Below are 27,839 nucleotides of genomic sequence, written 5' to 3'. Positions count from 1 at the left end.
TGTCACTAGTGCTCAGAGCCAGCTGCCCCCCACATCTGTTGACCTGACTTAGATTTGGGCAGGGGAGCAGAGCTCTCCAGCCAGAGCTCCCAAGCACTGTCCCTGCTCTGCTGGTTGCTCCCTGCCTGCCCATCTTGTGCCAGCCTTTCCTGCAGATCAGCTATTGCACAGGGGCCGAGACGTGACAGCAGTGATGAATACCTACAGAGCTCCAGGCTTCTTGTGCCGGAGGAGAACCATCATCATGTTTATCATAACCGCGTTAGTGTCCTGGAAGCATCAGCTTCTGTGCTTGAGCAGAGTAGTGCCAGCTGCAGGGCAGAGCAGCCAGATGGCCTGTGCACCAAGCAAGTGAGCAAAAGGGGCTGTTAAGCCCCTGCACGCACATCTATCCCCTTGTAGACCACTCCTTCAATGTTTATGGTCAGGAACATCTTGCCAGTTTGAATCAGGAATAGTTCTGCTCCCTGGGCTCAGTGACACCAAGCAGTCACATCCCACGATGTGCCACACAGCCATAGCTGGAACTTTGCTAGCGAATCTCCATCATCTGAACTATAGATTTTATGGAATAGCCACTCTTTTCTCAGAGCATTTAAAGTTTTAGTTCATGTTTAGGGTTGTGTTTGGTGAGAAAACCAAAGGGGAGGCATCAGCCGCTCAGTCATCAGTTCAGCTCCTGAGTTTCTAAGGGCTTTGGCTGGGTTGTAGCTGGGCAGAGATCTTAGATCCTCCTAGAGGAGGAAGGTGCTCCTCTTTCTAGCACAGTTTTCACATCTGGCCCTTGCGGGGTCATACTGAAAGAATGTAAAGGCATGTATTACTGTGGGTGCTCTCCTGAGGATGGGAGCAAAAGGATGGTGCTGAGATGAGGTGACACTGGACAGGTTGAGATAGGCTGGGGCACGCATGGATCAGAGGTGCTGGTGTAAAGTGGTGCCTGGTAATGTTGGGATGTGGGTGTTCAGCCTCTGGGGTTCCCTTTCTTGTTGGTTTCCCCACTCAAGATGAAAAAGAAGATGCTGCTTTGCTCAGACTGGGTTTGGCTCTGCTGCCAATGGGGAGGGTTGGATTTGGTGTCCATTAGACCTCCTGGAGCATCTCCCCATGTTTCTGAATGCACCTCCCATCCCAGGGACACCTCCTGTACTGAGGCTGGTGAGCTAAGAGAGCACAGAGCATCCAGTGCACCCAGACGCTGGTGCCCTCCTTGCCTGGACTGGCTCTGTGCATCCACCACTGGAGACCACCTTGTCCAACACAGCCCCGTCCCAGAGCTGACTTCTCACCGCAGCCCCTGTGCATACAGCAGAGCTGCAAACAGAGCCATTGTCAGGAAATGCTGCAGCTGTGCAGCCACCTCCCACCGCTGCCTCAGTTTCTCTTCCAGGCCTGCTTAGTGTCAGCTTCTCTCAGAAGGAACTGCTTCTTGAAAGGGCTCTTATACATAAGAAAGAAGGACATAAGAAATGGGGCCTCCAGCCCTGCTGAGGCTGTGGCAGATGCCACCCTTGTGTGTGCCAAAGCCATGCTAAAGGAGGACACACGGGGGATACTGCACAGCTTCTCCCCCAGAGCTTCAGGTCATGGTCCACTGGAGAACCTGGGATGTTGCACAGGCAGGGTGGCTCTGGTCTGGCACTGCCAGTGTGGCTTGGGGCAGGATACAGGCACCCCGCGTGTGCTGGCTGTGGGTATCAGCAGCACCCCACATCTCCGCAGCATCCCACCCTGCTCCCAGAGCCCTCGGCACTGCTGGGGCTTTCCAGCAGGTTTTCAGTCCTGGTCACCAGTGGTGGCTGTGGAGGAACAATGGGCACTTGGGTGAGCTGGAGGTATTCAAGGACTATTGCTGCACCAAGGCCTCCTGCTGCAGCCAGGTGTGGGTTTTCTGTGGCGCTGGGGGCTTCTCCTTAGCACCCATGGATGTTAAGGAGACATGGGATGTGCATGGACAGCGTGTCTGTGAGCCAGCCCTGGCTCTGGGAGCTGGCACGGGGTGGCACACCTCCAGCCACTGTGGCATTACCTGCCTGTGATGCCATCTGGCTTCACCCCACATGGGAGCAGGTCCCCAGGAGCAGCAGTTACTGGAGCAGGGCTCAGCATCTCTGCAGCCGCTTGGGACCGTGGCCCAGCTCCAGCCCCGCGCCGTGCCAGCATGCCAGCATTCCCACCTGCCCGCTGCACCGGCCGCTGCACCACCGGGGCACAGCCAACGTGTCCCAGCAGTGGGGGCCCATTAGAAATGAAACGTTCCTACTGGGGTATTTTATTTGCACACTTCAGTAGAGTGGACACCAAAAGGCTTTGCTAATGCTTCATGGGCTGCTAATTTCCTCTCTGACCTGCATTGTCGGAAGGTGACCCCAGCCCGAATCTCTCGGCAATGAATGCCAAAGGCTGACACCGGCCCGGGTTAGGGGTGACAATGGGGCCTCTGTGGGCTCCGGGCAGTCTCCAGTTGGGAGCTGAAGAACAGGGGGAATTTGTGTGGCTCTCAAAAGCTCTGGGTGGCACAATAAGGGAGGCCCCCAGGGTCTCCCAGGAAGACAGAGGCGGCCCAGGGAAGCTGGGCTGGGGGAGGCGGGCGGGAGGATGGTTTCCTTTGTGAGCAGCTTTCTTTAGAAAGGAAGGTTTTTCTGAATGCCCCCTTAGACGACCCAATCGGGGCCTGGCAGATGGATATCACGGGCACGCTGCTTATTCATGGCAGGCTGCAGCTTTGAGCTGACCCCCCCCCCTCCCCAGCCTTTTATTCATTTTAAGGCTAATTTGTTTTGTTAATGTTTTCTTGCCCTCCCCCTCTCTCCTGTGCAGATTGTGACTCATACTGCAAAGCCTCCAAGGGGAAACTGAAGATCAACATGAAGAAGTACTGTAAGAAAGACTATGGTGAGTCTCGGCTGCTGCTTCCCAGGGACCAGGCATTCCAAACGGATGCAGAGCAGGAGCATCTCCTTCCCGGGTGTCCCCAAGCCCAGCTCAGGCACAGGCTGCCAGCTGGGTCCCAAGCACAGGGGGACCAGGGAGCCCCAGTCTGCTGCACGGCCCCTGCCTGTGCTGGGGTGTCTGCATCTGGGATATGGCTTTTGCTGGGTTGGGAGAGGCAGCCCTGGGTAGTGATGCTTGGTGGAGCCGTGATGCAATGTGTTACTGGGGAATATGAGTCCCCCTGCAAATGCTGAGGCAACTCCCAAATCAGGGTCCATAGCATCCCCATCCCACGGTGTCCTCTAGGTCACAATCACACCACGTCCTTTCTGTTCTCACTGTGCTGTTACATGCACCAGCTTTTAATAACTGTGCTTTGCTGTGGGGACATGCAGCAGGCGGTTCCTGTCGTCTGGATCCATTCCCCTAAAATTCCCAGGCAAATTCAGAGGGTGGTGCAGCCTTGGGACATGCTAGGGAGGCTGTGGGATCCTCATCCTTGCTGGCACTCGAGGACATAGCATCCTTCCACAGCTCCAGCTTGGAGCAGCAGCTTGGAACAGGCACATCCCGACCTCCCACCCCATTTCTTTGCTCCTGGGAGTATTTTTAATGTGGCTGCAGTCCCAGTGTGGCCACCAGTGGGTCCACGCAGGAGGTGTCCACGCTGACCCTGGCAGGATTTCTATGCATCTCTATGCGTGTATTTTTTTATGTATCTATATTTTCACTGAACACCAAGGAAAAAACCTCCCATTCCATCTGCATCAACGCATCTTGGAGCGGAGACACCTCCTCCCTCCCCTAAACGCGCTCCCAGCAGCGGCTCAGCGTGTCTGGGAAGTGTTTGCAAGAGCAGAACAAATTCCCATTTAACAGCCCATCCCCGGACAAGGCACTCCCCGGCAGGGCCGGCCGAGGGATGTTCCGCGCTGGCTTTGTGCTCTGGCACCTCCCCGCAGGCTCAGGGGAAGGGAGAGGGGCTGAAGGCAAATGTTTTATTTGCATTCCCATTTACTCAGATGGTAAAAGCGTTGTGGAGAGCATCCCTTGGTGCCAGGGCTTGGGTGCACTTGTCCCCATCCAGCAAGGTCACACTGAGGTTCATCAGGTGTTGGGAAGGTCCAGAGAATGCCTTTTTCCTTGGGGAAAAGGGTTTAATTGCAGGACAGAAAACTGCTAGAACATAGGGTTGTTAAAGATGGGAGTGGGGCTGAGCACCAGCCTATTAAAGCCATGGGGTTTTCATGTGTTGATTCTCTGCTGGCTGCTAAGGTCATTTGTACCTTAGTAGCCAGCAGAGAATGTGTTTCCCACACTAGACATGCACATCCCTTCACTTTCCCACCTGGCTTCTAAGGGCCGAGCTCATGTCAAAGCATTTGCTCTCAAGAGGAGAGAACAGCCACTTGATAGCAGGAAACTCGGACCTGTCATGATCCAAATTGGTCCCAGGGGCTCAGAGGCTGGTAGGGCCATGCATCCCCCTGGAAGCATGCTTACAGCCGAGCAGTGTTATCTGCCCCTGTGGCTCTGGGGCAAAGGCTTGCAATGTTTTGGTGGCAGCAGTACTTGGGATTTGCTCAAGGGGCAGCCCCGGCCCCAGTTTGGTTTTGCTCCTTGGCTTGTCCGGCTTCACCAGGGAGACGTTTCTTGGGGGTTCGGGTGAGAGCTCACCCTTGGCTCTGCTTGAGGCTGTACTGTGGGCTCAGGCGCTTCAGCAGACGCTAAGGAGATGAGAGCAGCTCAAGAGCTGTCTCGGGCAGGAGATGACTCCAGAGCAGTGGATACTGGTACTGGAAAGAGCTTTTATTTCCTCTTTTACCACTCCCTTCTGCAAAGGCACAAGGGAGCCAAAGGCATTTGCCGGGGCTGGTTTGGGGTGAGCTGGCGCAGACTGTCCCAGCACGGGACCTTGGGTGCTTCCACCCGAGCCCTCCTGGAGCCGGGAGGGTCCCCAGCCAGCCCCGCAGCCACCATGGATTTGCTTTTCCAAGGGCAAATTGCCCGGCGAGGCAGCAGGAGAAGGGATGCTGCAGCAGAGCGCGGCCGGGCCGGGGCAGCCCATGGCTTTGACAGAGCCAGGGAGAGAAGAAAGGGTTGAAAAGGTGCAGGGAGGGATAATAAAGACTTTGGGACTGACACCCCAGCAGGAAGCCAATTAGGAGGTTCTTTTCCTCACCGTTACACTGGCATCGCTGGACTGAATGTCCTAAAAGACCCTAATTAGCTTGAACAGAGTTACTTCTCCCGCCGCTCAATCGGGAAGCTATCATCCGCCCCGCGCTTCTCAATGGGGCTTTTTAGCTCCCCGTTTCATTCAGCGATTCAAAGGGGATATTTTCCCTTATTTATTTTTCTTATCTGTTTGTTTCCGTTGGGTTTGTGCTGGTTTTGGGGGGGGGTGTGTGTGTGTGTGTGCTGGAGTTTTTTTATTATTCCTTTTATTTTAAATTGGTCTCTTTCCTGCGGGATGGGTTTTGGTGCAAATATTTGGAGTGGAGCAGGGCACGGGGAGGGCAGGCGGGGGGGGGGGGGGGGGCAAGAACAGAAGCAGAAAAGCTTTTCCTGGTTTATTTTGGCTGCCTGGTGGAGCGCAGGGGTCGCTCAGCTCCCACAAAACCCAGGCGTTACAGAGGGGTTTGCTGGGTTCAGGGCGGTTAAAATTAGCCCAGGGCAGCAGCGGGGGGGCCCTGCTGAGGATGGAGATTCCCCCATAGCCCAGAAGGAGAAGAGATCGTTTTAACAGGGCAGGAGAGGCTGGTGCAGGTGATGCAGGAGCATCCCTCACTTGTTCAGATGCTGCCGTGTCAGTCCGATCCTTGGGGCTTTTCCCGCTGTCCGTGGTGTGATGGGCAGCAGTGGTAAAGGTAAACCTGGTACTCTTTAACCTCGATTTCCCCTCGATCTTGAGCGCTCTGCACTGCAGCAGGGCCCGATCCTGCACAGATGATGCCAGAGCGTTTTGGTGGGTGCCGGCACTGTGATCCCAGTCATTGCCCCCATGCCCCTAGTGCAGCACCAGGGAAGGATGGAGGTGAGGAGCAGGATCCTCATCTGAAAGGTGAGATCATCTGCTCACTTTGTCCTTTCTTGGAAAAAAGAGCAAAAAAATCCTTCCTTCAGTGGAGACTTCACTTAGTCACCCCCTTTGTTGAGAGGAGCTTGGCAGAGACTGCTGGAAAAAGGCAAAACGAGTTTTCAAAAGGCAGCTTGAAAAGAGGGAGGGAGGGAGAAAAATCCCTGAATCCACAGAAAAACCCAAAGTGGGGAAGCACCGTCCCTGGCTCATCCCTGGCTCGCAGCCCCTTCTACCATCCTGCAAGGTGGAGAAATCCCATTCCCAGAGCAGGGAAGCACTGAGCAATCCCTCCTGTAACCGCATCCCAAAGGGAGCACCCTCCCCCAGCACTGCAGGGACAGACCGTGCCCAGGCCAGCTGGGATTAGGGGCCATAAATCTCCAGTATTAAACCAGGAGGAAACTGGTGACCAGAGGCAGGCGAAGGCACTGGGAAATGAATTACAAGTATAAAAAATGGGGGGGGGGAATCCTATTTTAACTCTTTGCTCCAGTGATGAGCCACCCTTTCTATTCCCAATCCCAAGTGGCACCAGGGTCACCTTTTGCTGCTGGTTGGAGTAAAACCTACATGGGCTCTGCTCTGGCTGTGCAGTGAGAAGGGACCCGAGCCTTGGAGAAGCCCTGCTCAGGCTGGGACTCCTGCATCCGCAGCCCCTGTCCCCAGCACCCATTTCCATCTGTCCATATGGAAAAACCCTCTTGTCTCTCCCAGCTCCTGCTGCCACCCCAGTGGTCCCATGGGATCTCTCCCCATCACTGGAAGCTCCACAAAGCTCCAGCTCCCATAGGCAGGTTAGAACATAGGATGGGTGGGTTTGTCTAGTCCCAGGTCAGCTCTGGCAGGGGAAATCTTGAAATAGGGACATTTATCACAAACCCCAAAGATAAATTAAAAAGAAATACACTTTTTTTTTCCAGCCTCACTCTTTTCATGGCAATCTCATGGTTTTTTTGGGTCCCTGACTCATGGTCTCTGAATGCTTCAAGGCGCTGCTTTTATTTAAGCCTTCACCCTGCTGCCCTCAAACATGTCGTTTCAAAGGGTTGATTTTTGTTTTTATTAACATCAAATCATCCACCCCTCTGCTTTCATCTGCAGCATCAACCCTTCAGGTCTTTCTTGTGGCTGGAGGCTCCCGGCCAAGCCTCAAGGAGCTGCGGAGCAGGGTGGGCCCCAGCTGCATCCCCTCCTTGCAGCCTGGGGACCACTTGTCCAGCTTTTCCTTGCATCACCTGGGCTGGTGTGACTCGTGAGGCAACATCCAGGCAGGATTTGTGTTCAGCAGCTTTGGTGTCAGGTGGGATGGGTTTAATGTGGCAAGCCCCATGCACTTACCAGGACCAAGCACCTTCCCCTCACCCCTTGAGCCCCTTTGTCCCAGCTCCCCATGACTGGTTGACTGAGGGCTTATTAGGGGTGGTGGGGAGCAGAGCAGGGCTGCAGCTTCTGTGTTCTTTTGTTCCCCCCTCCGGGTCACCATCCCTTCTGGGGGGACCACAGCGAGGGGAGCACCACCTCCGCCACCCACTTGAACAACCATCATCCCCTGTTATTTCACCTGGTTGCCATAGACACGTTCAGGGATGTTTTCCCAGGGATACAGTGACAGGGTCAGTACAGGGGTTCAGTGGGTGCATTGGCCACGTGAGAGCAGTTCACCATGGGACAGGCAAAGCCAAGCTTTGCCCTAGGAGACGGCAGGTGAAGGAGCACACCACACAGCAGAGCTAGCTTTGGAGCGGTGGGGCAGAGCTGACTCCCCCTGATCCCCAAAACCATGCCAGAACTGAAACCTCTCACAAGAAACAAGTGCCCAAATCCCTGGGGCTTCACCCAGAGATCCGGCTTTCTGAAACCTCCCCCTGGCACCTCCCCACATCATCACCAAAATCCCCTGGGCTCTGAAACCAGGCTCAGGGGAAGCCGCATGTCCCGGATGCAAGCCGTGGGCAGCAACCGGCTGTGAGCGAAGGCAGCTGCGGCTGTGCCAGCCCGGCTCCGCCGCGGCTTCACTCCTTCCACTTCATTAATAAAGGGGAAAAAAAAATAAGAGACTGGGGCCGTGACATCAAACCCTCCAGGCTGCGTTTGAGAGCAGCGTTTCCTGTGCCCGCCCTCCCCGGTTCCTTCGTTCACTCTCTCCATGCTGTCAGGACCCGGCGGGTCAAAGGTTTAAGTTTTTTTGGAAAGACTTGTTTCCAAAAAAGAAAACTTGGCAAATCCTCACATTTTGTTACCTTCGCACCGGGGCGGGAAGCACCCGCTCAGAGCTCGGGGCTGGCGTTTGTAATGAAAGCATCTGGCGCCCATGACATGCTCTGAAAAAACCCCACAGAAAACCCAACATCTATTTTGCAATGTGTTAAAAAGCTTTGCAGGGCCGCAGAGCCCCACTTCCTGCCAGAGCCTGAAGTCAGTTTGCACATTGTGGTTTTAAAGAGAGAGTGATGCTCCTGCACTGCTAACGCAGGGGTAACACTGGGTTGTTACAAGGCAAACAGGAGTTTTGCCTGATTTTTGGAGGTTTCTTCTTCTTCTGTTGATTTCTAGAAGCAAGACTGGACCCGCTGGGGGCTGGCCCAAGGGCTGAGGCTGGAGGTGGACAGGTTACAGCTCACAGGGCATGGAGGGAAGGGGGAGAAAAGGGGAAAGCTCGAACACTTGGCCAGAAGGCACCAGACCGCACAGAGCAGCCAGCCCTTCCCTGCTCTCCACCACCACCTCTGTCTCTGCTGGTGGGGACCCTCATCCCACAGTCAGCAAACAATCCCAGGAGAGCTGGGGGTCACTTCCTGGTGAAGATGCTTTCCTGGGAGCCGATTAGCAAGGAGGAATGTGTTCAACCTCCCTGGAGGATGCGATCTCAGCTGATGGCTGCTCCGCTCCTCCTCTGCTGCCCCTGCACCACCACTGGGAAGAAGCCCAACAGCATGGCAGGACCTGCCTCCGGGCTTGTGTCTCTTCCTCCTCACCATGCTGTAGGACCAGTCACTCCCTTCCCCCCTTGGTCCTTTATCTGTGCTTCTTACCTGCAACGTCTTCTTCCATAGCAAGCAACTGACAATCTTGACTCAAGAACATCTCCTAGAAACACGTGAACAGTGAACCTCCCTGTTTCCAAAGCCTTTCATAGGTCTGAACCCATTTGGTGTCCTGCTCCAAGGCTGCGCATTCGCAGGAGCTGTCTCCTTGCCATGGCGCCAGGAAGTTGTGCTGGAGGCCCTAACAGGTCTTTCCTACATCTACATGCCAAGTGCTTGTAGCCATGGGCCAGTGCCAGTGTTTTGCTTCAGATCTGGGCTTATCTTCTCTTCAAACCAGGGGCTGTCTTAGGGTCCTGGTGCAGACGCACCATCCGGCGAGGAGGAGTGAGCAGAGGGGCTGGAGGGTTGGCCCATGCAGAAACCCATCGTCAGCAGCATGAGCTGCTCTCTGGACACGTGGGTCCGGAAAAAAACTCATCCCAGGTCCTACAGCAGAGCCTGGGATTTTGGCACTGCTGATGGGCACAGGAGCCTCCCTGCCCTACCCACATGCTTTGTGCACAGAGCTTCAGCCCCGTGACACTGCCATGGGCTGGAGGAACAACCTGTCCCTGGGTTTGTTAATTTTCTCTGCTTGCTGCTGCAAGGGAAGAGGCAGGGTCCAATGTACAGAAACCCACTGATCGTGAAAGACTTTTCCTATTGCTTTAAGAGTTCACAGGTGCTGGGGCAGACGTTGATGCACCAGCAGCCCTGTGGAACTGCTCCATCTGTGCTTGCTTTACAGCCATGCTCTGGGAGATGATGGTCTTCCTCAGGACCCAGATAGGAGATTGAGGCAATCTGCTCTCCCCTAGCTCTCTGTGTACCCCTGTGTTATTCCCAGCGCTCCTGGCACAAAGAGAGCCATGGTTCCTGGCATACAGCTGCTCCCAGCCTGATCTTCCCTCCTGGGGTCCTACAGCTCTTGTGGTCCTTGGGTAACCATGCCCATGCTCACTGGGGACCCAGAGTCCTTATAGCAGCAATGCTGGAGAGCATCTCCCTAGGTTGCTGTCCCCAGCCTGGGCTCAGGAGACAAAATCCCTTTCCCTCACACAGCCTATTAGACCTGAAATTCATTTTCTTCTTGCCAGCTCAAATTAGAACATCTTTTCCTCTCGCCTCGTGTTGTGTTTTCTTTTTTCCAGCTGTCCAGATCCACATCCTGAAAGCGGAAAAAAATGCCGACTGGTGGAAGTTCACGGTCAACATCATCTCCGTCTACAAACAAGGGAGCAACCGGATACGGCGAGGAGACCAGACCCTGTGGATCCACTCCAAGGACATAGCGTGCAAGTGCCCCAAAATCAAGCCCATGAAGAAGTATTTGCTGCTGGGCAACAACGAGGACTCTCCTGACCAGAGCGGCATCATTGCGGACAAAACCAGCCTGGTGATACAGTGGCGGGATACGTGGGCTCGGCGGCTCAGGAAGTTCCAGCAGCGGGAGAAGAAGGGGAAGTGTAAGAAAGCCTAAAGGAGGAGAAGGCGACGGGAGTGCGCGAGAGGGAGAGACTGACTGTGCATGCTGCTTTGTGTAGAGCTGGGGCGGGCAGGGGCCGGCAATGGGGCGGCGGGAGGACGGTTGCACTGTCGGGATGGGCTGGGGGGACAGGAGGGAGCAGAGGGCTGGGGGCTGCCAGGTTTGCACCTCATATTCCAGGAGAAATCAAAGCAAAACCCACAACAACGAATCTCACCCATGGACACAAGAGGCTGTGGCTGCGGGTGTGCAGTACCCAGCACCCCCAGTCTCAGTCTGCCCTGCTGGCTGAAGAAATCAGAGACACCAAACTGCCCTCCAGCTGCTAACATCTGCTGCTTCCAGAGCTCAGCATGGGAACATCAAACCTGTAAGAAACAAATCAACAGCAACGCTGGAAATTAACTCCCCGTCCCCCAAAACTATATTCCCAGCTTAGGCTGAACAAGAAAGTTGTTGTAGAGGAAACTCAACAGAGACTTGTCGCTGAGGACAGACCTGAGGATCGACTGATGGGTTATTTGAACACTCTTTGGTATCCAATAGCCATAACAATCATCGCTTGCTGTGCAGAACCTCGGAGCGGCCGAGGTCTCCAGCTGTGGCGATGCTCCAGGCCTAGGTTAGGCACAGCGAGGAGGCCACATTAGTGGGCAGCTTCCACATGGGCATAACCTGGGGAGCAACTCCTTGCTCCAGCCCCACACCCTGAGGAGCGCTGTCCCCACCATGCCAAAGGATTGTGAGCCACAGGATGCCCTGGCACCCTCCCAGCCACCAGTCCACAGTCGAGGAGTTAATAACCAGGATCCCCATGGAAACAAACAGACTTTGCAAAAGAATACACTGGCTTCCTGTTCCCATAGGTGCTCTGGAAGACCTTGCCCATTGCAGCCCCCAAGTCCTCCTTCATGGCCCAAGTCTTCGTCCACCCCTGAGACATCCTTCACAGGCTCGGTCCTCTCTTGCTGCTGTCACCAGACCGATGAACCCTCCCATGACAGAAAATCTGTGCAGATAACACCGAGGTCACTGGTTCCACTCGCAAACTCAGCCACCTCTCCTGAACCCATCAGCTCTGCCCTCACTTCCTCTGGAGCTGCAGCTCCTCAGCATCCCTGCATAACATGGCCAGCCCCCTGGGGAGACTAAGGAAGTGGGACAATGAGTGCCAAGGGGCTGTCACTATAGAGCGCAGAGCTCTATGGCTTGGCCAAGTTACAGCAGAGACCTGCCCCAAGGGAAGGGGTCTCAGCCAGGCACTGGCTGTGACCCACCTGAAGCTACCCATCGGCTCGTTCTGCTGGGGGTGAAAAGCAGCAGATGGAAATGTCTCCACCTCTCATCACTGACGCACTAAGGCAGGGGACACCCCACCTCCACCTCACACCCCATGCCCCAGCCCGAGCGCTGGAGCATCTTTGCCCAGGGCACTCTACAGGCAGGACTGGCTGTTGTTTGTGACCCGGATGCTGTGTCCCTGTGCCAGGCTGCTCCCCTGCCACACCAGCCCATGAGGAACGGGGTGCCTGAGTTCACCTACTTGATGGAGACAGGCAATGGCCAGGGCAGAAAGGCAGGGAGGGCAAGGCGGGTACCTGGAGGAGAAGCAAACACAAGTTGCTACGAAAGGCAAAACCTCCCTGATATTTCTCCTTTTAGGAAACTTGGAAACATCTATTTTATGACATTTTCCAGTGGTTTTGCCTTGTTTTATAGCAATTGACAATATTTATATAATGACATAAACCACCATAAAGTGAGGCAGCCGTGTAAATAGGTGTAAAGTGGAGGGCTCCTGGGGAAGCACTGGCCAATGCTGGGCTGCTGGAGACACCACCAGGAGGGAGCGAGCTCTGCTGAGCCTTCCCCTGCAGCCACAGGGCCCCTCTGGAATCAGTTTGGGTATTAGCAGAGAAATCCCACCCTGGGCATCAAGTGACACCCCCCCCCCAGGTCTGTGTTCTCTCCCCTTACCCAGAGCAGACTCAGTTTTCCCTCCTGCAGAGCTCGAGGAGAACCAACAGTTTTTCTGTCAAGGGAACCCAAGCCACCAAGTTTTGAAAGACAAAATCTGACCTAAAATGTCCAAACGGATGCTTTAAGCCCCAAAAGTGGGATTTGGATGCTCTGCTGTGGCAAGCATCAACTGGTGCCAGGGACACCCCGCACCAGCTGCAGACAGCTTGTCCTTGGTCAGCCAGGATGCCTTTGGACTATGGGAGATCTTCAAATGGCCTAAAAGCAACCAGATCCAACCCATCTGGAGAGAAGGAAGGCAAAGCCATGGGACATGGGACTTAGGAAATGCCCATCGAGCATGCCTGGACATCTAACATTTACTCTGATTTTCCAACCTTGGCAAGCACAGCCATCCTCCCCAGCACAGCCTTAACACCAACCAAATCCACCCAGGGACAAGCCTCAGCCCCTTCCCCAGTCCCAATGGTTTGGGGGGCTGCAGAAGAACCATTACCTCCCCATGACAGGACCCCTCCAAGCACTGACACAACCTGGGAAATCATAAGGAAATGGAGTCTGCACAAGACACAAAACAAGTCAGAGCCCACCACAGCCAGAGCCACCCACAGAAGCGAGGTCCCCATCCCTTCCCCTCCAGGACTCCATTCCTGCCCCTCCAGGACTCCATCCCTGTCCTTCCAGGACTCCATTCCTGCCCCTCCAGGACTCCATCCCTGTCCTTCCAGGACTCCACCCCTGCCCCTCCAGGACTCCATCCCTTCCCCTCCAGGACTCCATTCCTGCCCCTCCAGGACTCCATCCCTGTCCTTCCAGGACTCCACCCCTGTCCCTCCAGGACTCCATCCCTGTCCTTCCAGGACTCCACCCCTGCCCCTCCAGGACTCCATCCCTGTCCCTCCAGGACTCCATCCCTGTCCTTCCAGGACTCCATCCCTGCCCCTCCAGGACTCCATCCCTGTCCTTCCAGGACTCCATCCCTGTCCCTCCAGGACTCCATCCCTGTCCTTCCAGGACTCCATCCCTGCCCCTCCAGGACTCCATCCCTGTCCTTCCAGGACTCCATCCCTGTCCTTCCAGGACTCCATCCCTGTCCCTCCAGGACTCCATCCCTGTCCTTCCAGGACTCCATCCCTGCCCCTCCAGGACTCCATCCCTGTCCTTCCAGGACTCCATCCCTGCCCCTCCAGGACTCCATCCCTGTCCTTCCAGGACTCCATCCCTGTCCCTCCAGGACTCCATCCCTGTCCTTCCAGGACTCCATCCCTGCCCCTCCAGGACTCCATCCCTGTCCTTCCAGGACTCCATCCCTGCCCCTCCAGGACTCCATCCCTGTCCCTCCAGGACTCCATCCCTGCCCCTCCAGGACTCCATCCCTGTCCCTCCAGGACTCCATCCCTGCCCCTCCAGGACTCCATCCCTGTCCTTCCAGGACTCCATCCCTGCCCCTCCAGGACTCCATCCCTGCCCCTCCAGGACTCCATCCCTGCCCCTCCAGGACTCCATCTCTCAATCCCTGCTGGAGTTTTGTGCTTTTCAGCCAGAATAGAAAAGCTCCTTCACTCCGTCCACAGTCCCCCAGTGCCCCTCACATGCTCCCAGTAACCTTGATCTGCAGAGCTGCTGGTGTTACTGGTGCACAGCCCATCCTGTCTGGGGGAGGCAGAATAGCCTGTTTCGGGGTGTCCGGGGATGCAGCCACCCCTGCTCCCGCAGAGACACCTCTGTCCAGTCTCCCAGAGAGGGACCAGAATTCATCCCTGCACACCCACCTCCGTGCCCAGGGTTGCGGCTCTGTCAGGTACAACCAGCACAGAACTCAGCACCCACCCACTGCCCTGGGACGGGACCGAGGCCCTCCGGAGGTGGAGGGGTGGCCGGGGAGGGGCTGTGGAGCCTCAGCACGGCTTTGGAGAGCAGCCGAAATGCCAAATCAAGCACCCCTCGCCGGCAGCACCCAACAGACCTGGTTTCGTCTCCTTTCTGTTCATTTCGTGCCCGTGCCCTCTCCCCGCCACCGCCTCCTCTCCCCTCTCAGAGCCCCTGTTCCTGGTTTGTTGTTTTGGTTTGTTTTTTTGTTATTTCTGTTAATATCTTGAACTGTAAATGTTGTTTAGTTCTGACCATTGCACACTGCTTTGGGCGATGTTTCTTTACAATGCATACTAATATATTATGGTTATTATATATGAATATATTTAATGACACGTGAAAAAGTTGTGGATTTTCTTATTGTTTTTCCAAGTTGTTTCATTGGGGTTTTTTTCCTTTTATTTTTGTTTTCCCTTTTTGGTTGGTTGTTTTATTAGATTGGCTGTAATTGAACCCGAAGGAGCTTGTAACTGTTCAGCACCCACTTGGTAGAACTAAAGTCAGAAACCAGTTGAATAAACTCTTGTAAACTGTAAAAGGCTCTGTTTCCTTCCACTGCACCAGCGCAAGGGACAGGGACTCGTGCAGGGAAGAGTCAGTGTCCCCTTCCCCTTCCCAGTTCTCTGCCAACGTCCCCGTGGCAGGGCCCAGCGTGGTGCGCTGCTATTTCTGACCATCAGCCCCATCCGTGCGTCTCACCAGCATCCTCCATCGCTTCCCATCAGTGGCCACATGCCCTTGGGACAGCCGGGTCACTGCGGGCTCCCGGTTGGTGGTTGGGAAGGATCCCACTTGGGCTCTCTGGGAACTCTGGACCGGGTATGTCCCAGCATCGCACCGGGCTCCCCTTTCTTCCTCTGCCCGCCAGAGGAGACTGTGGGACAGAGCCAGGACAGGCCGAGCCCTGTGGAACCCTGCACAGAGCAGGTGGACAGGTGTGGGGACAGGGGACAACCAAAGCCTGAGCTCAGGGGAGCTGCCAACCCCAGCCCAGACCCATTTTCTGCTCCAGCTCGCCAGCGCTGTCCCTTTCTGCCCATCCGCTTCAGGGGGGCCAGGCTCCATCCCCTCATCTCCAACAGGACATCAGAGGTGCCAGATGCTACTGAAGGACTAGGCAAGGGCTGGACATACACACAAGCTAGAAAGCTGAAGGCGGGGGGGGGGGGGGAACTGAGGCTGCAAAACACTTCCAATGAGAAAAATAGAGGCAAAAGGTCCTGCAAAGTGCTCTGGGGTCACCCCGCCTGACCCCCAGCCTCAGCAGCACCCGTAATTTATGAATCGGAAAACATCTTGGAGGTCAGAAATCTCAGATCTTTATTGCAGAGACAAATGGGTCACAAGTGCCACCACCTCTGCTCCGGGGCTGTCACCTGTGGCTCCTCACAGAAGCAAATGGGTTTCCCAGATTGCTCTGGCTCCGTGTCCTCCAGGTGGTTGTTTGACAAAGAAACGGTGACTCTGGAAAATGGGAAAAGAGCCTGTTCCCACTGAGGGCTGGACCCGAGCGTTTGCTCTCAGCCTCATCCCACTGGGCAGCGTGGGAGAGCTCAGCCAAGCTCAGCACCGAGCTCACACCCAACCTCCAGATACAAGGGCACGTGAAAATACCCAGCAGCCTTTCAAGATCATCTTTCCCCTCAAGTAGCAGAAAGGGACTTCTTTTCAAGGGCACTTGGACAGGGAAGTGCCTCTCACAGGTACCAGACCTTCCCACAGCACTGTATTTCTGATGGAGTACCGACTGGAAGCAGCTAAAACCCTGAGCACATCCTCCGAGACAGCAGTGAAGGAGCTGCAAGGGAAGGCCAAGCTGGGATGTCTCTGTGAGCACGTTCCAGGGGAACGGGGGGACTTTTGCTTGGAGAAGCCACCACAAGTGCATGACTCCAGCAGCCCCATGGCACACACTGAATGGGCAGCTTGAGCACCCTTTGTTCCACGCCTGGAAGTGAGGGCAACCGGCAGCATGGTGACTCCATGCCAGGCACCGGTGAGCTGGGCTCACCAAGCCTGCTCGCCCTGAGCCAAAACCCCGCGGCTCTGGTGCTTTAACCTTCCTTTTTCTTTGGTGGGGCAGGAGACAGAAAAGCTTCCCCCAGCACAGCAGAACGCTGCCAAATCCACTGGTTTTTAATAAAACTCCTCACCCACACGACATATTAAATGTTACTAAAGGGCAAGTCTGAGGCCCCCGTGGTGAGACATTTCAGCAGAGCAAAGCCTCACGTTTCTACCTTTCCTCAGCACTAACAGGAAAAATGTGTTTGAGGACCCAACAGGTCAGGAAACATCGATTTAAAGCCTCTGCCAGAACAAAGTCACTGTGTCACGTTGATCAGAATGAATTATGCATCATCCTGCATGTCCTGGGAATTCAAACAAAACCTTCATTCCCTCCATAAACGGCAGCTTTAATTAGAAACCTGACTCTGTAGCTTCATCTCAATAAACCACGTGTCATTCTCCTGCTGTCACCAGAGATCCAGGGGCTGCGCTGGAGCCCTGAGCTAAATCCTGCTGCAGGGCTCGGGCACAGGAGTTTCCAGTGTTGGTCCTTCCACAGAACTGCAGGAATGCACAAGTTCTGAACACAGCTCCAAGGCTCCTGTTACCTGTTGCCAGCTGGAGTCGCCTTGCTTAAAGCTCTGTTTCTAATCTAACATCAAGCAATAAACAAGTCAATAACCTGTTGTGTCCTCTTGAAAGCCATGAGAACGTAAAACTCCCTGGTTTTCTCCCCTCTTCTCCTTTGAAGGCTGTAAGATGAAGCATCTCTCCAAGGAAAAGCAAGCAGGCATGACCTGGACTGGACTTTTAAAGGCTTGAAGGATTTTCTCCAGCAAAGCACATGAGATGCATGTCCCTCAAGATGCAATGCAGCACCAGGACACCCTGGTTTCCCACCTCCCAGATCAGTGCTACATGTGCCACCACTCCAGTTGTGCAGGTGGAAGGCAGTGAAAGGGAAATGAGTGCCAAGAGCCAGCTGAGAGCTGCAAAGCAGCACAGGTGAGGACCAGTCCAGGGCTGGCAAGTTTTATGGATCTGGAGGAAATGTATGTCATGATACACATGAAGTCTGACAGGAATTGCCTTTTTCCTTCTCCAAACCAGCTCTTAGGAAATGAAAGTGTTGGAGTAATCATTCATGCACAACATGAGATGGTGGGAAACAATAAAGACCCAGGCAGATAAACTGTATAGAAACGGATCACCTTTTATTCAGTATTTATTGCTTGCCCTGTCAATTCTGAAATCAAACTGAGCAGTGTAACAAAATAATGATTTTCTTGGCCAGAAGCAAACCTTCAATCCTTCTTTTTTCATTAGTTTGTAAATAGGGTCTAACAGAGTGAAGTCATAAAGAGGCAGCCCTCGCTTGCTGAGGTTAGTACATTAATGCAGCACATCCTGTGTGCAGAGCATGGCAGAGCATGTGGAGAGCACTCTGTCCTCATGAGCACGTACAGGGCAAGGCTCTCCATTTGGACCCACCTGGCTGGAAACCTGCTGCTGTTCACATCTGTCCATGGAGATCAACAGCAAGAACTCTCCCCCAAGGACTGACTCATTCACCAGAGTTTCTGCGTATCTTGTAGGGGTGTCGTGCCTCTCCGCGAGCCTTCCCATCCTGCGAGAATCCAGATGCAGCCATTCCCCAAAACACCTATTCCTTGAAAAATGTGGTTTCATCTCTAGGGCAAGTATGAGAAAGCGGAGGAGCTGCTGTACCCCCAACCCACCCCTGCATTTTAGTATCTTAAAGCCACTCAGCAGCAGCAGCCACAGCCACGGACCGGGCAGCAGCACCCTGACACCAGCGTGTGCTCAGCCGCAGATGCACCGAGAAGTGCAGCTCTTGTGGAGCCAGCTGCAGCCTCCCCAATGCCAAATGAAGGTGGGAAGAGAGTCCCTCCGAATCACGCAGCGCTCTTCAGCTGTGCACCAAGCGGATGTCTGCCGGACACAGCCTCGTTCCAATACCGTTGAGTTTATTTAAATCACAGGTCTTTGCACAAAGTTGGTCTCTTCTCCAGAGTCCTCCGCGCTCAGCTGCGGAGCAGCAGCTCCAGCGGGCCCCACACCCGCATTAGTGTGTTGGCCAGACAGCAACCACAGCAATGGCAATCAGCAGCAACACAATCACCACCAGCATTCCTGGAAAAGATGAAACGACGTCAAGGTTGCTGCCTTCATCTCGTACAATTGGTCTTCTGCAATTAAATTCTTCCTCTGAGCCCTGCTCCTCCTCCCAGCTGAGACTGATTTCCCCTCCTGCTCACCCCGTGCAAAGCCCATCACAGATCCCTGCATGCTGCTGACCTGAGCAGGGCTGTGTGCTCAAACCCCACGTTGGCAGAGCAGTTCCTTCTCCTCCTGACCCTTCACATTGACTTTTTAGCAGTGCCTGCAGGGGATCTTCCTACTTAAACATCTGCCTTGCAATGACTAGGGGGTATGTGTAACTGACGGCAAGGCCAGTTAAGCTGTTCTAGAATCCCTCTGTACCATCCCACTGGGGCAAAGGATTATTCAGAAGGAAATTCAAATTGTATCAGGAAATTGTTTCCAATACAAACTACTCCCGCTTTCACACAAAGCTATTTGCAGAGCAAAAGCAGGGCTTTCAGGCATGTACCCGACCTGGGGAAATTAAGAACAACCAGCATTAAAGGCAGTGTAACAGTGCTCTGCACAGGCTCTGTGTGTTCCATCCTTACCCAGAACCACACCAGTTCCTGTGCAGAAGCTAATGACCAATATCATCTTAAAAACCTTCACTACTACCTTCTAGCTCAGGCACACCATGCTGCTCTGGAGGACGGTATTTAAGATGTAAGTTATGGATCATCTGGAAGAACTGATCCAGAAAACCAGCAAAGCAGATTTTTCTCTCTCTCAACTGAACAACAGTGATAAGGCAACCCAGGGGTCAGACACTGCTAGAAGAAACTAACTCTCCTCAGCTCCCCCTTCTTAGGGGGAACTCTCCCCTTTCTCTCCCCTTTCTTAGCATGGAGGAAGAACTGTTTCACTGAAAATGGACTGGATCTCTGCAGTCCACTCCATCACCTCCCCAGGCAGCCCCAACATGTAAACTCTTTGGCTGGACCACGGTACTCTTCCGGCACCGGCATCATGTTCACAGGCATCCCCTGGGGTTAAACCACCTTTTAATTAGGAGGCTTTTGTTTTCCTTTAGCATCTGCTCTGTGCTATTCCCCTGTCCGAGCTGCAGGAATATGTTAAGGCTCCAAGAGTGGAAAAAATGTCCCTTCATTTGGGCCGCTCACGATGACTGTTACTCAACCACTTACGATATTTACAAGTCCAGCTCATGGCAATTAAAAAAGGATGTATTAAAATAAACTCCTCTTTCCAAGCTGGAAAAGGATATTAGACCTGGCTTTTTGTAAATAGTGTCATGTTTTCTGTGCAGAAACTGCTTCTCTGCCAGGGCTCTGGGATTTTTTTCCAAGGAAATAAAAGTCACCACAAACAGTATTTTTTCCTTTTCTGTTCAGTTAAAACCATTTGTTATCTGAAGGGAGCCTGAGCAGCACTTCACCCCACTAGCTCCGGTAGGTCTCAGGTATTGAGCCTTTTCCTTCCAAAGAAGGCAGCAGCTCCATATGCTCCACTTGGGATGCCGAAGGACCGTGGCAGGATTTGGCACTGCAGGGACAAGCTCTTTTGCTAGGCAGGGACAAGTTCAATTGACTGGTTTATACTTAGTGCATCCTTTGGGGTGGGATGATATGGGGTAGTTTTGTTTAGAGGACACTAAACTTCAGGCTACTCCTGGTTATGAGTGCTCATTAATCACAATCAAGATGGAGTAAACCAGCAAAAATGCTCCTGTCTGTTCCTGCTGTTCTCTGCACCCACAGCCAGGGCTTGGGGTTGGCCCCAGTGCCAGCAGCCCCAAGGGCCATGCTGCACAACAGACACTGGACAGCCAAGATCCCTGCCTGGGCACCCAGGAGCTGGGTTTGTCCCAGCAGCACTGCTCAGTGCCAGCTCCCTCGCAGCTGAAGTCCTTTGGGAAGAAGCCCAGGGGATGGTCCCATTGCTGGTCCCCTGCAGAGCCTCACTCCACATCCTCACCCCAGGTCACAGTCTATGGAGCATATTTGACCCAGCAGGATCTCAGACCACACGCTACTCGCTCCAACTCACCGGAACGGGTGAGAGAGGGGTGTCTGGTTTCCAATCTCAGCCAACCACTCAACATCACCCAGCACCACAAACTGTTAGATGAATACATCGGGAACATGATCTGTACTTTTACCACCTTCCTAGTCTCACGCTTTTTAGATCATACTATACATTTTGTAGTCCTCAGAAGAGCCAGAAACAAATAATTTGCTTAAATTAGGAAGAATTAATATCTGATAAAGCTGCTGCACTCAGATTCCCTGTTATGTTTTGCACTGGAGGGAAAAGGTTTAGAGGGTGCAAATCCTTAGCACAGTTTCAGTCTAACAGAGTTTATGGACTTCAGCAATTAAGAGACAACTGAGATCAGTTGCTTGGAAAATAGTTTATAAGTGTGAATTAGTAATGATACAAAGTGGAGTTAATGGGGCAACTTGACAACTCCCAAGAAAAACTGCACATAAACCCAGAACTATTGCCCAGCAGGAACAGGGGAAGGTGGGGAACAGTAAAGTATTGCTAATGGGCAACAGCAGAATGAACAGGAAACTTGACAGACCGTTCAGGGCAACAAGAGCAGGACAGCAACAGGAAATAAACTTCATTTTATTCCTGGAAAGAGACTGGTATTAAAAACCTGGAGCCACTTTTCAGTTTCCAAAAGCAGTGGTCAAGTGCTTCCTCCCCAAGTGAGGGACAGAGAAGCAGCAATGGCACATGTCAGTGCAGTATAAATCAGTGTTAAAGGCTTATCTGATCCATGTGATGTGCACAAAAAGAATAGGATCATATAAATTGGCAATAGCACATGAATTTCAAAGTACCTCTTGCATGATAGAGACCAGATGTTACGCACATTTTTCCACCCCCCATACTACAGAATAGCAGATTAGAAGGATCTGAAGCTTTTAAACCTGAGTGTTTCACAGAGCACAACAAGTTTTCCTAACGAAAGCTGGAGATAGGATCTGACAGGAATTATGCATTTAGGTTCCCTGCTTGCTTTGCCTTTTTCTGTTCAAGTCCTATGAAATATAAATATCCCCCTCGATGAGAACTCCTCAAAGAGAAGTTGAGGAATCAAAGCCACCAACAATGTAAACAGGGGTAAGGGAAGAAAAAAAACCAAAAGATTCCCGTGCCAAAGAAAACAAATTTGAAATGCATTTCTCAGGGAAAGGTGGGAAGTGAGAAATGAATTCTCTGTGCAATTACAGAACAATTAATTAAGGCAGGTTGGAGGAAGCGCAATACCCTTGAAGCTCCATCTGCTAAAGGGTCTGTGAGGGTGCTGCTGTTCCAGCTCAGAGGAGCAGCACACAAATGCAGAGGGCACGTTCTTGGCTTACTCTGAGTTCCAGGCTCCTGGGAGCACCAGCACTCACGCTGCTTTGCCAGGTTTTAACCCTGACATCAGCTGCAGCTCTGCTCATCACCCTGATCCCTGGGCAGCACAGGGGTTCTCATTCCAAACTAAGCAAAGCCTTCTCCTTTAGATAGTTCAGATCAGATTTTCAGAGATAAGAGGGAAAGGTTACAACAGAAGTAATTCAGTTCTCGGTTAAGATTGCTTTTCAGTCTGTCTCACCTGTCTGTCCAGCCATGAGACCAGAGGATCTGGGGTTCACATCAAACCTCATCTCCCTGGGGCAGCCCAAGTCCCAAGTCTATTCCCTCTCCGTGGGATTTATCAGCTTTAAGGATCCCTGGCTTGGGGTTCATCACAGACATCCCTCCTGCTGTACCTGACCTACTCCTACATGAACAACTTCCCAGCTGGGGCTCACTTAGAAATGGAAATTATTCCTTGAGATCTGAATCTGCCTAAAGGGGCTTGGGCATGTTAGAAGTTAGAAGATGATTCTCCACCCCAGTTTGCACCTGAATGTCCAAGGGGTTAATGATCTGTGTAAATACAGGTGATGGTTGAGGACTCTTAGTCCCTTGCGCCTGTTCTGCCAGTTAGTAACTATGGCTGCCCTGTTGAGACCATGTAACTCAAGGGTTTACATTCTTATTAGAAATAAGACTTCACTTAAAGCCCACACTCTCTGATGCACTGCCAGGTGTCCTCAGCGATGACAAATACCAGTCACACAGACGACAAGCCCAGTAAATCATTTCATTTTCCCCTTTTCATCCCAACCTTTGCTGTTTACCCATCGCAGAGACCCCAGATGTGACTTGGAGCAGCACCACACTGAGCACTATGCAAACCCACACCACATCCCTGCCCTCGAGAGCATCCCTCTCTTCTCAGCTATCCCTGTCCTCTCAGGCATCCCTCTCCTCTCAGTACAGAGCCCACACTATAGGCACTGGGTGCATGTTCCAGCCCACACGGTGCTGCTGAAACCCTGGGTGTGCTGCAGATCTGAGGGAGGGCAGAGAATCATGAACATTTCTGGTCTGTAACTCCACTGATGCACAGGGTGCCACGCACTAAATAAGCCTCTTTGCCTCAAATAACTGTTATGAATCCCAAAGAACATGATGAATTGGTTTCCTCAGAGAAAAGCGGATACCTACCGCCAGCCAGCAGCTGGCTTTTGTGCTTGAGATTAATCACTGAGACTTTCCAATTCCTTGTGCTGACTGTTCAGATGGAGGCAGCTGAGGCTCAATGAGCCGCAGTTTCCTTTAGAGCATTTTGAATTCCTCATGCCCACGAGGCTGGAGCCCGTTGGGGCAGGAATTCCCACTCAAGAGCACTGCTGCCGAAGGGGACAAGCCCGCACAGCACCCAGACAAAGCGGCCAATTGTTGCTTGTCAACTGGTGCTTCTGCCAGCTTTCTGACACGGCAATATTTACTGTGAAATATCCACTTATTGTGCTGAATATAACTCCTGGGAATCTGAGAATGTTTAGGATCTGGCAGGGGTTCAAGTGCCTTTGAACAGGCAGGCAGGAACTTGGTCATAAATACATCGTGTTTTGACAAGTCCCTCTTGAATAAGTGTCAAAAGATTTCTGGTCTGCTTCTATCAGACTATTGATTTACCATTACAATCGCCTCACGGCCACAGAGTGCTGGCCATTGAGATTTAATGTGTTATCAATTAGAGCCTGCAGGTTCCTACAAGGTGCCTTGCAGTACAACTTCACACTAGGCAGCCCCTGCAGAGGACAGTTGCACCTTCCTCCTCAGCATCCCCTGCTCCACTAACAAGATCCTGGTTGCTTTTTCAGAAGGGGCACACTGGCAAATATTCCAGGGACCAAGACTCTTGTTTAATGGCACCAGGAATGTCAGCAATGCTTTAGCTCCTCTCTTTCAGCCCCCTGGCAGCCAGACACTCCTACACAGGCTCTTTACATAGCTTCATCCAGCTGCCTGACATCCCAGGCTAGAGCAGCAGGTAGGCCATCACCAGTGTGCCCCAGAGCCCTGAAATTCCAGAGCAATGCCTAGACTCACATCAGCACTCCCATTCAGCTGAAGGTAGGGATGTAGAAGGAGTAGGTAGTGGCTGATGCACCCAGGGCTTCACAGGTCATGTTAAAGGTCTCCAGTGGCAATGCTGATCATAGAATCACAGTATAGTTTGGCTTGGAAGGGACCTCTAAAGATCATGTAGTTCCAGCCCCCCTGCTATAAGACACCTTCTACTAGACCAGGTTGCTCAAAGCCCTGTCCAACCTGGCCTTGAACAGCGATGATCTGTCCTTCTGCCTTGGAGGCATCTTCCAGTTGAAAACTGGTCCACTCTACTACTCTTTGTTTAACCCCAAACCCATCAGTAATGGACACAAGATATCCACATCAAGACATTCACCCACTGCTACCTCTCTGGGCATCAGCCCAGCTTGGGCTGCCCCTGAACATATCCGATCCCTAGGAAAAATAGCCTAAATGCTCTCAAAGCATTTTAGAGGGCTTATGAAAGCAAGTGTGGAGAGAATCTGCCTGTGACAGCAGAGGTCTGGACTCAATGAGCCAGGAAATCTCTTTCAGTCCCTGCTGCTATAATCAGTTCACAGAGTATTGGATGCTCTTTATAAATAGGGGAAGTAAATAGGAGCATATGCTAAGGGTGATGTCTCCTTTCCATGGGGTGTTAGCCACGGCGTCTCTCAGGTTCCAAGCAGACTGCTCTGGCAGCAGGGCAGCACCTCCCGGCCAGGGAGCAGCAAGAATCTTTTGGACATGGGCTTGACCAATGCGATTCCCATCTGTCACCCCCAAATCCATGTCAGCTGGACACCTGGAGACTGAGGCAGCCACTGGCCTTTGGAGAGCACTGTGGTTTTGTGGACCCAGCGCTCTTTCGAATATTGAGTGTATTCAGAAAGCAAACACAATCAATCACTTGTTGGCTGCCTGCTGGTTCCTGGATAGTTGAAGTAAATACTGCTTCCAGCCCATTAGAAAACATTTCTAAGGCACATGCGTGTGTGTGTCCAAGTCACCTGCCCTGACTTCAAAAGCTGAACGGTTACGTCCAAAAGCATTTCAACAATGCCTAACTTGCAGCCAGCAAATCCCATCCAAAAAATCACAGAATCATAGAATCCCAGCCTGGTTTGGGTTGGAAGGGACCTTAAAGCTCATCCAGCTCCAACCCCCTGCCATGGGCAGGGACAGCTTCCACCAGAGCAGGTTGCTCCAAGCCCTGTCCAACCTGGCCTTGAAAATGAGACGTGCCTCTCTGTGATCACCCCCACAGTTGCTGTGTGCAGGGAAGGGGCTTGGGGAAATCAGCCCTGCTGCTCTGAGCATCCCTCAGCACCCTGATGGTGACTCTTTCTGGGAACAGGAGCTTTGCCTGGGGTTTCCCCTATCTTGTATGCTGGTTTAGTATAGTGTTATTCGCAATAATGCTGAAGGATCAGCACTGGTGTCTTTTATACATTATAAAATAATATTAAATAGCATGCTATGACTTTAAATAGCCTGGTATAGCATTACATTATCTGGAAAAAGTGGCTTATTTTACGCCAAGAAAGTTTATATTCCCACAGAACTGTGCATCCAGAAGTTTGTGAATAAGTCTTCTTTTATAAGTGACACGGAGCGCTACCTTATAAACACATAATAGTTGTTTTATAGGGTAGGAGAGAAGCAGGGAAAAGATGGGAGTTTCAAGAAGAGGCTGTGGAGTCATAGCTGTTTTCATGGAGGACTTCTTTGTAATGTCACAGTTTTAAAACAAACAAAAAAACCTTAACAACAAAACCAACAAATTTTATCTGCTTTTTCAGTCAGTTCCTTTAAAGTCCGTGTTGCCGGACAGACGACAAAAGCCCTGCCCAAGCCTGTTCAAACCCCTGATTTTCAAGGCAGCAGAGAACCAACTTGGAAGGCTGGCTCCAAATCTGAGGCACATACCTAAAGCACTAGTTTAACATGGCAAGCACCAGAAGAAATCCATCTTGCTGTCTTTTATGTTCCCTAAAAAAGGCCAAACACTTTCTCCCCAAAAGCTATAAAGACGTCCTTCCGTCTAACATTTTCCTCGTGTGGAGCAAGATGGGGCATTCAATTTGTATTGCATTAAGAAACACTTTAGCATAAATCCCACGCTATTAAGCTGGCTTGTATGTAAACACACTCCCTGATTCCTACACCTGCATCATTGAAACGATCTCTCCAGAGGCTTGTTCTTTATTAGTTTTGTGACAGCCAAACTTTTTCTTGGGCGACAGGCGTGTGTAAAGCGCTGTGGTCGCACATTATCCTACGCCCCCACCCACCCCAAGGAACCTGGACCTTATTGCTTTTGACCTTCCTTTTCAACTGCTCTGACTTGAGAAATGTAACACTACAACTGTACCTCTCAACTCTGACATCAAAATCATTGGCAATTCTCAAAGAAATCAAGAGCAGGCTCTGTGAACGGTTATTAAAGGCTCCAAAGGCCCATGTGCTTCACTGGGTCTGGAGGAGAAAAAAGCAAGATGCTTCGCAAAAAAGCTGAGCTCTTTGGAAACAACAGCTATTGCATTATTAATTCCTTATTTGGAAGAAAGAAAAACCTAGGTCATTGCTATGTAAGATGAAAAAACCCTCTGATTTTATGAGTTATTCCCCATTTGGAGCTATTTATGCAACATCAGATTAACGTGAAGAAACGATTTATCGGAGTCAAAGGTATAGACTTCATTTATACCGATTAACTCCTCGGTCAACATGATTTCCCATATTACAAACCTGCATTTTTGTCACACAAGGTTGGAGCTACGCTTCCCCCTCAAGCACAGATATGAGTCTGTTGTGAACACAAGCCTTTGATCAGGGCACGAAGATACCTTACATTACTGACATCAAGACCTGTTGGCAAACAAAGCATGGCTAAATAACAGCAAGATAAAACCCACCACCATCCAAAACCAAATGTCAGGTTCAGTCCCAGGAGCAGCATGGAGTGAGTTTACATCCAAAATACTTATTGCTTCTGCAATCAAATAATCCTGAGCATTTGGGTCCCAAACCACATGCGCAGCAAAGCTGAATGAAAGGAAGTGATATAAGTGTTTCTCTTAATCCATTGTTGTTCAACTTGCTTCTTTTCTAATCTATTTTTCGAATTACAAGTGTGTGCCAGATAGTGTATTGAACCATTTCCAAGCACCACTGCAAAGAAATCCCATACTCCTTCAAGAAGGGACACATACTGAACAAACCCAACCTCACATGAACCACAATGGGCAGAGGAATAGCTCAGATGAATTTGGTCACAGCCTTCAACCACTGTGCCTCTTTCAACTTCTCTGAAGCTTAACTGGTCTGTGTGGAGCTAATCTCCTACCTTTGGCAGTGGTTGGAGGGTTTGGATCCAACAGTTAAAGATGCCACATAAAATAGACATTTGGCCATACATCTGTAAGTCTACACAATTCATTAACCTCTTGCATTGACCTGAGAACCAGACTAGAAGAAGGGCAGTTGAAAGACACAAAGGTTTCCTAAGGAAATTAAGACATATAAATAATTCTACCTCTGAGTCACCAGAAGCGAAGCTCAGAGACAGACAAGACATTTGTTTGGATGTGAAGACGAGTCAAGAGCATAGCAAGAACTAAACTGACACTGACACAAGTTTTAACTTTCAGAGAAGTCTGCAGGAAAGGGAACACTTTGAGCTAAATTTGTATTACTTTAAATAGCAGAAGGCAGATCACAGAGGACAACCTAGGAGAAATGGTTCCATGTACCTCTGAGATAGAATTACTGAACCAAAGAGCCTTAAAGCAATTTACACACATACCTGAGTAACATCATTCTGCAAAAAAACACAATAACAAAATCATTCACTGGGCTCATTCTCACACGAAGAGCAAATGAAAGAGGC

General features: G+C 51.7%; 2 protein-coding genes across 9 annotated transcripts in view; one reads left to right on the top strand and one right to left on the bottom strand.

Moving 5' to 3' along the window:
• NTN1 (netrin 1) overlaps positions 1 to 14,199 on the top strand; it is a 100,184-nt gene extending 85,985 nt beyond the window's left edge. For 4 of the 6 annotated variants that reach the window (XR_009963169.1, XR_009963170.1, XR_009963168.1 and 1 more), the window contains 3 exons: positions 2,821 to 2,895; positions 10,194 to 13,126; positions 13,985 to 14,199. Coding sequence is in view for 1 of the 6 variants with exons in the window: in XM_062610537.1 (XP_062466521.1) it covers positions 2,821 to 2,895; positions 10,194 to 10,522 (404 nt within the window). In the remaining 5 variants the exon portion in view is untranslated. Of the gene's footprint in view, positions 1 to 2,820; positions 2,896 to 10,193; positions 13,156 to 13,390; positions 13,425 to 13,984 lie in introns of those variants that run through there. The other 2 variants (XR_009963167.1, XM_062610537.1) reach the window with 2 other exon arrangements.
• A 1,477-nt stretch (positions 14,200 to 15,676) lies between these two features.
• The window catches only part of STX8 (syntaxin 8), a 102,530-nt gene continuing 90,367 nt past the window's right edge, over positions 15,677 to 27,839 (bottom strand). For 2 of the 3 annotated variants that reach the window (XR_009963164.1, XM_062610527.1), the window contains one exon: positions 17,581 to 18,544. Coding sequence is in view for 2 of the 3 variants with exons in the window: in XM_062610527.1 (XP_062466511.1) it covers positions 18,477 to 18,544 (68 nt within the window). In the remaining variant the exon portion in view is untranslated. Of the gene's footprint in view, positions 15,845 to 17,580; positions 18,545 to 27,839 lie in introns of those variants that run through there. The other variant, XM_062610526.1, reaches the window with a different exon arrangement.

Source organism: Pezoporus occidentalis, unplaced genomic scaffold (assembly GCF_034315485.1).
Source record: "Pezoporus occidentalis ecotype Australia unplaced genomic scaffold, CSIRO_AGI_Poc_V1 ctg148, whole genome shotgun sequence".
NCBI classification, from domain to species: Eukaryota; Metazoa; Chordata; class Aves; order Psittaciformes; family Psittacidae; genus Pezoporus; species Pezoporus occidentalis.
This window is presented reverse-complemented; position numbering and strand designations above follow the sequence as displayed.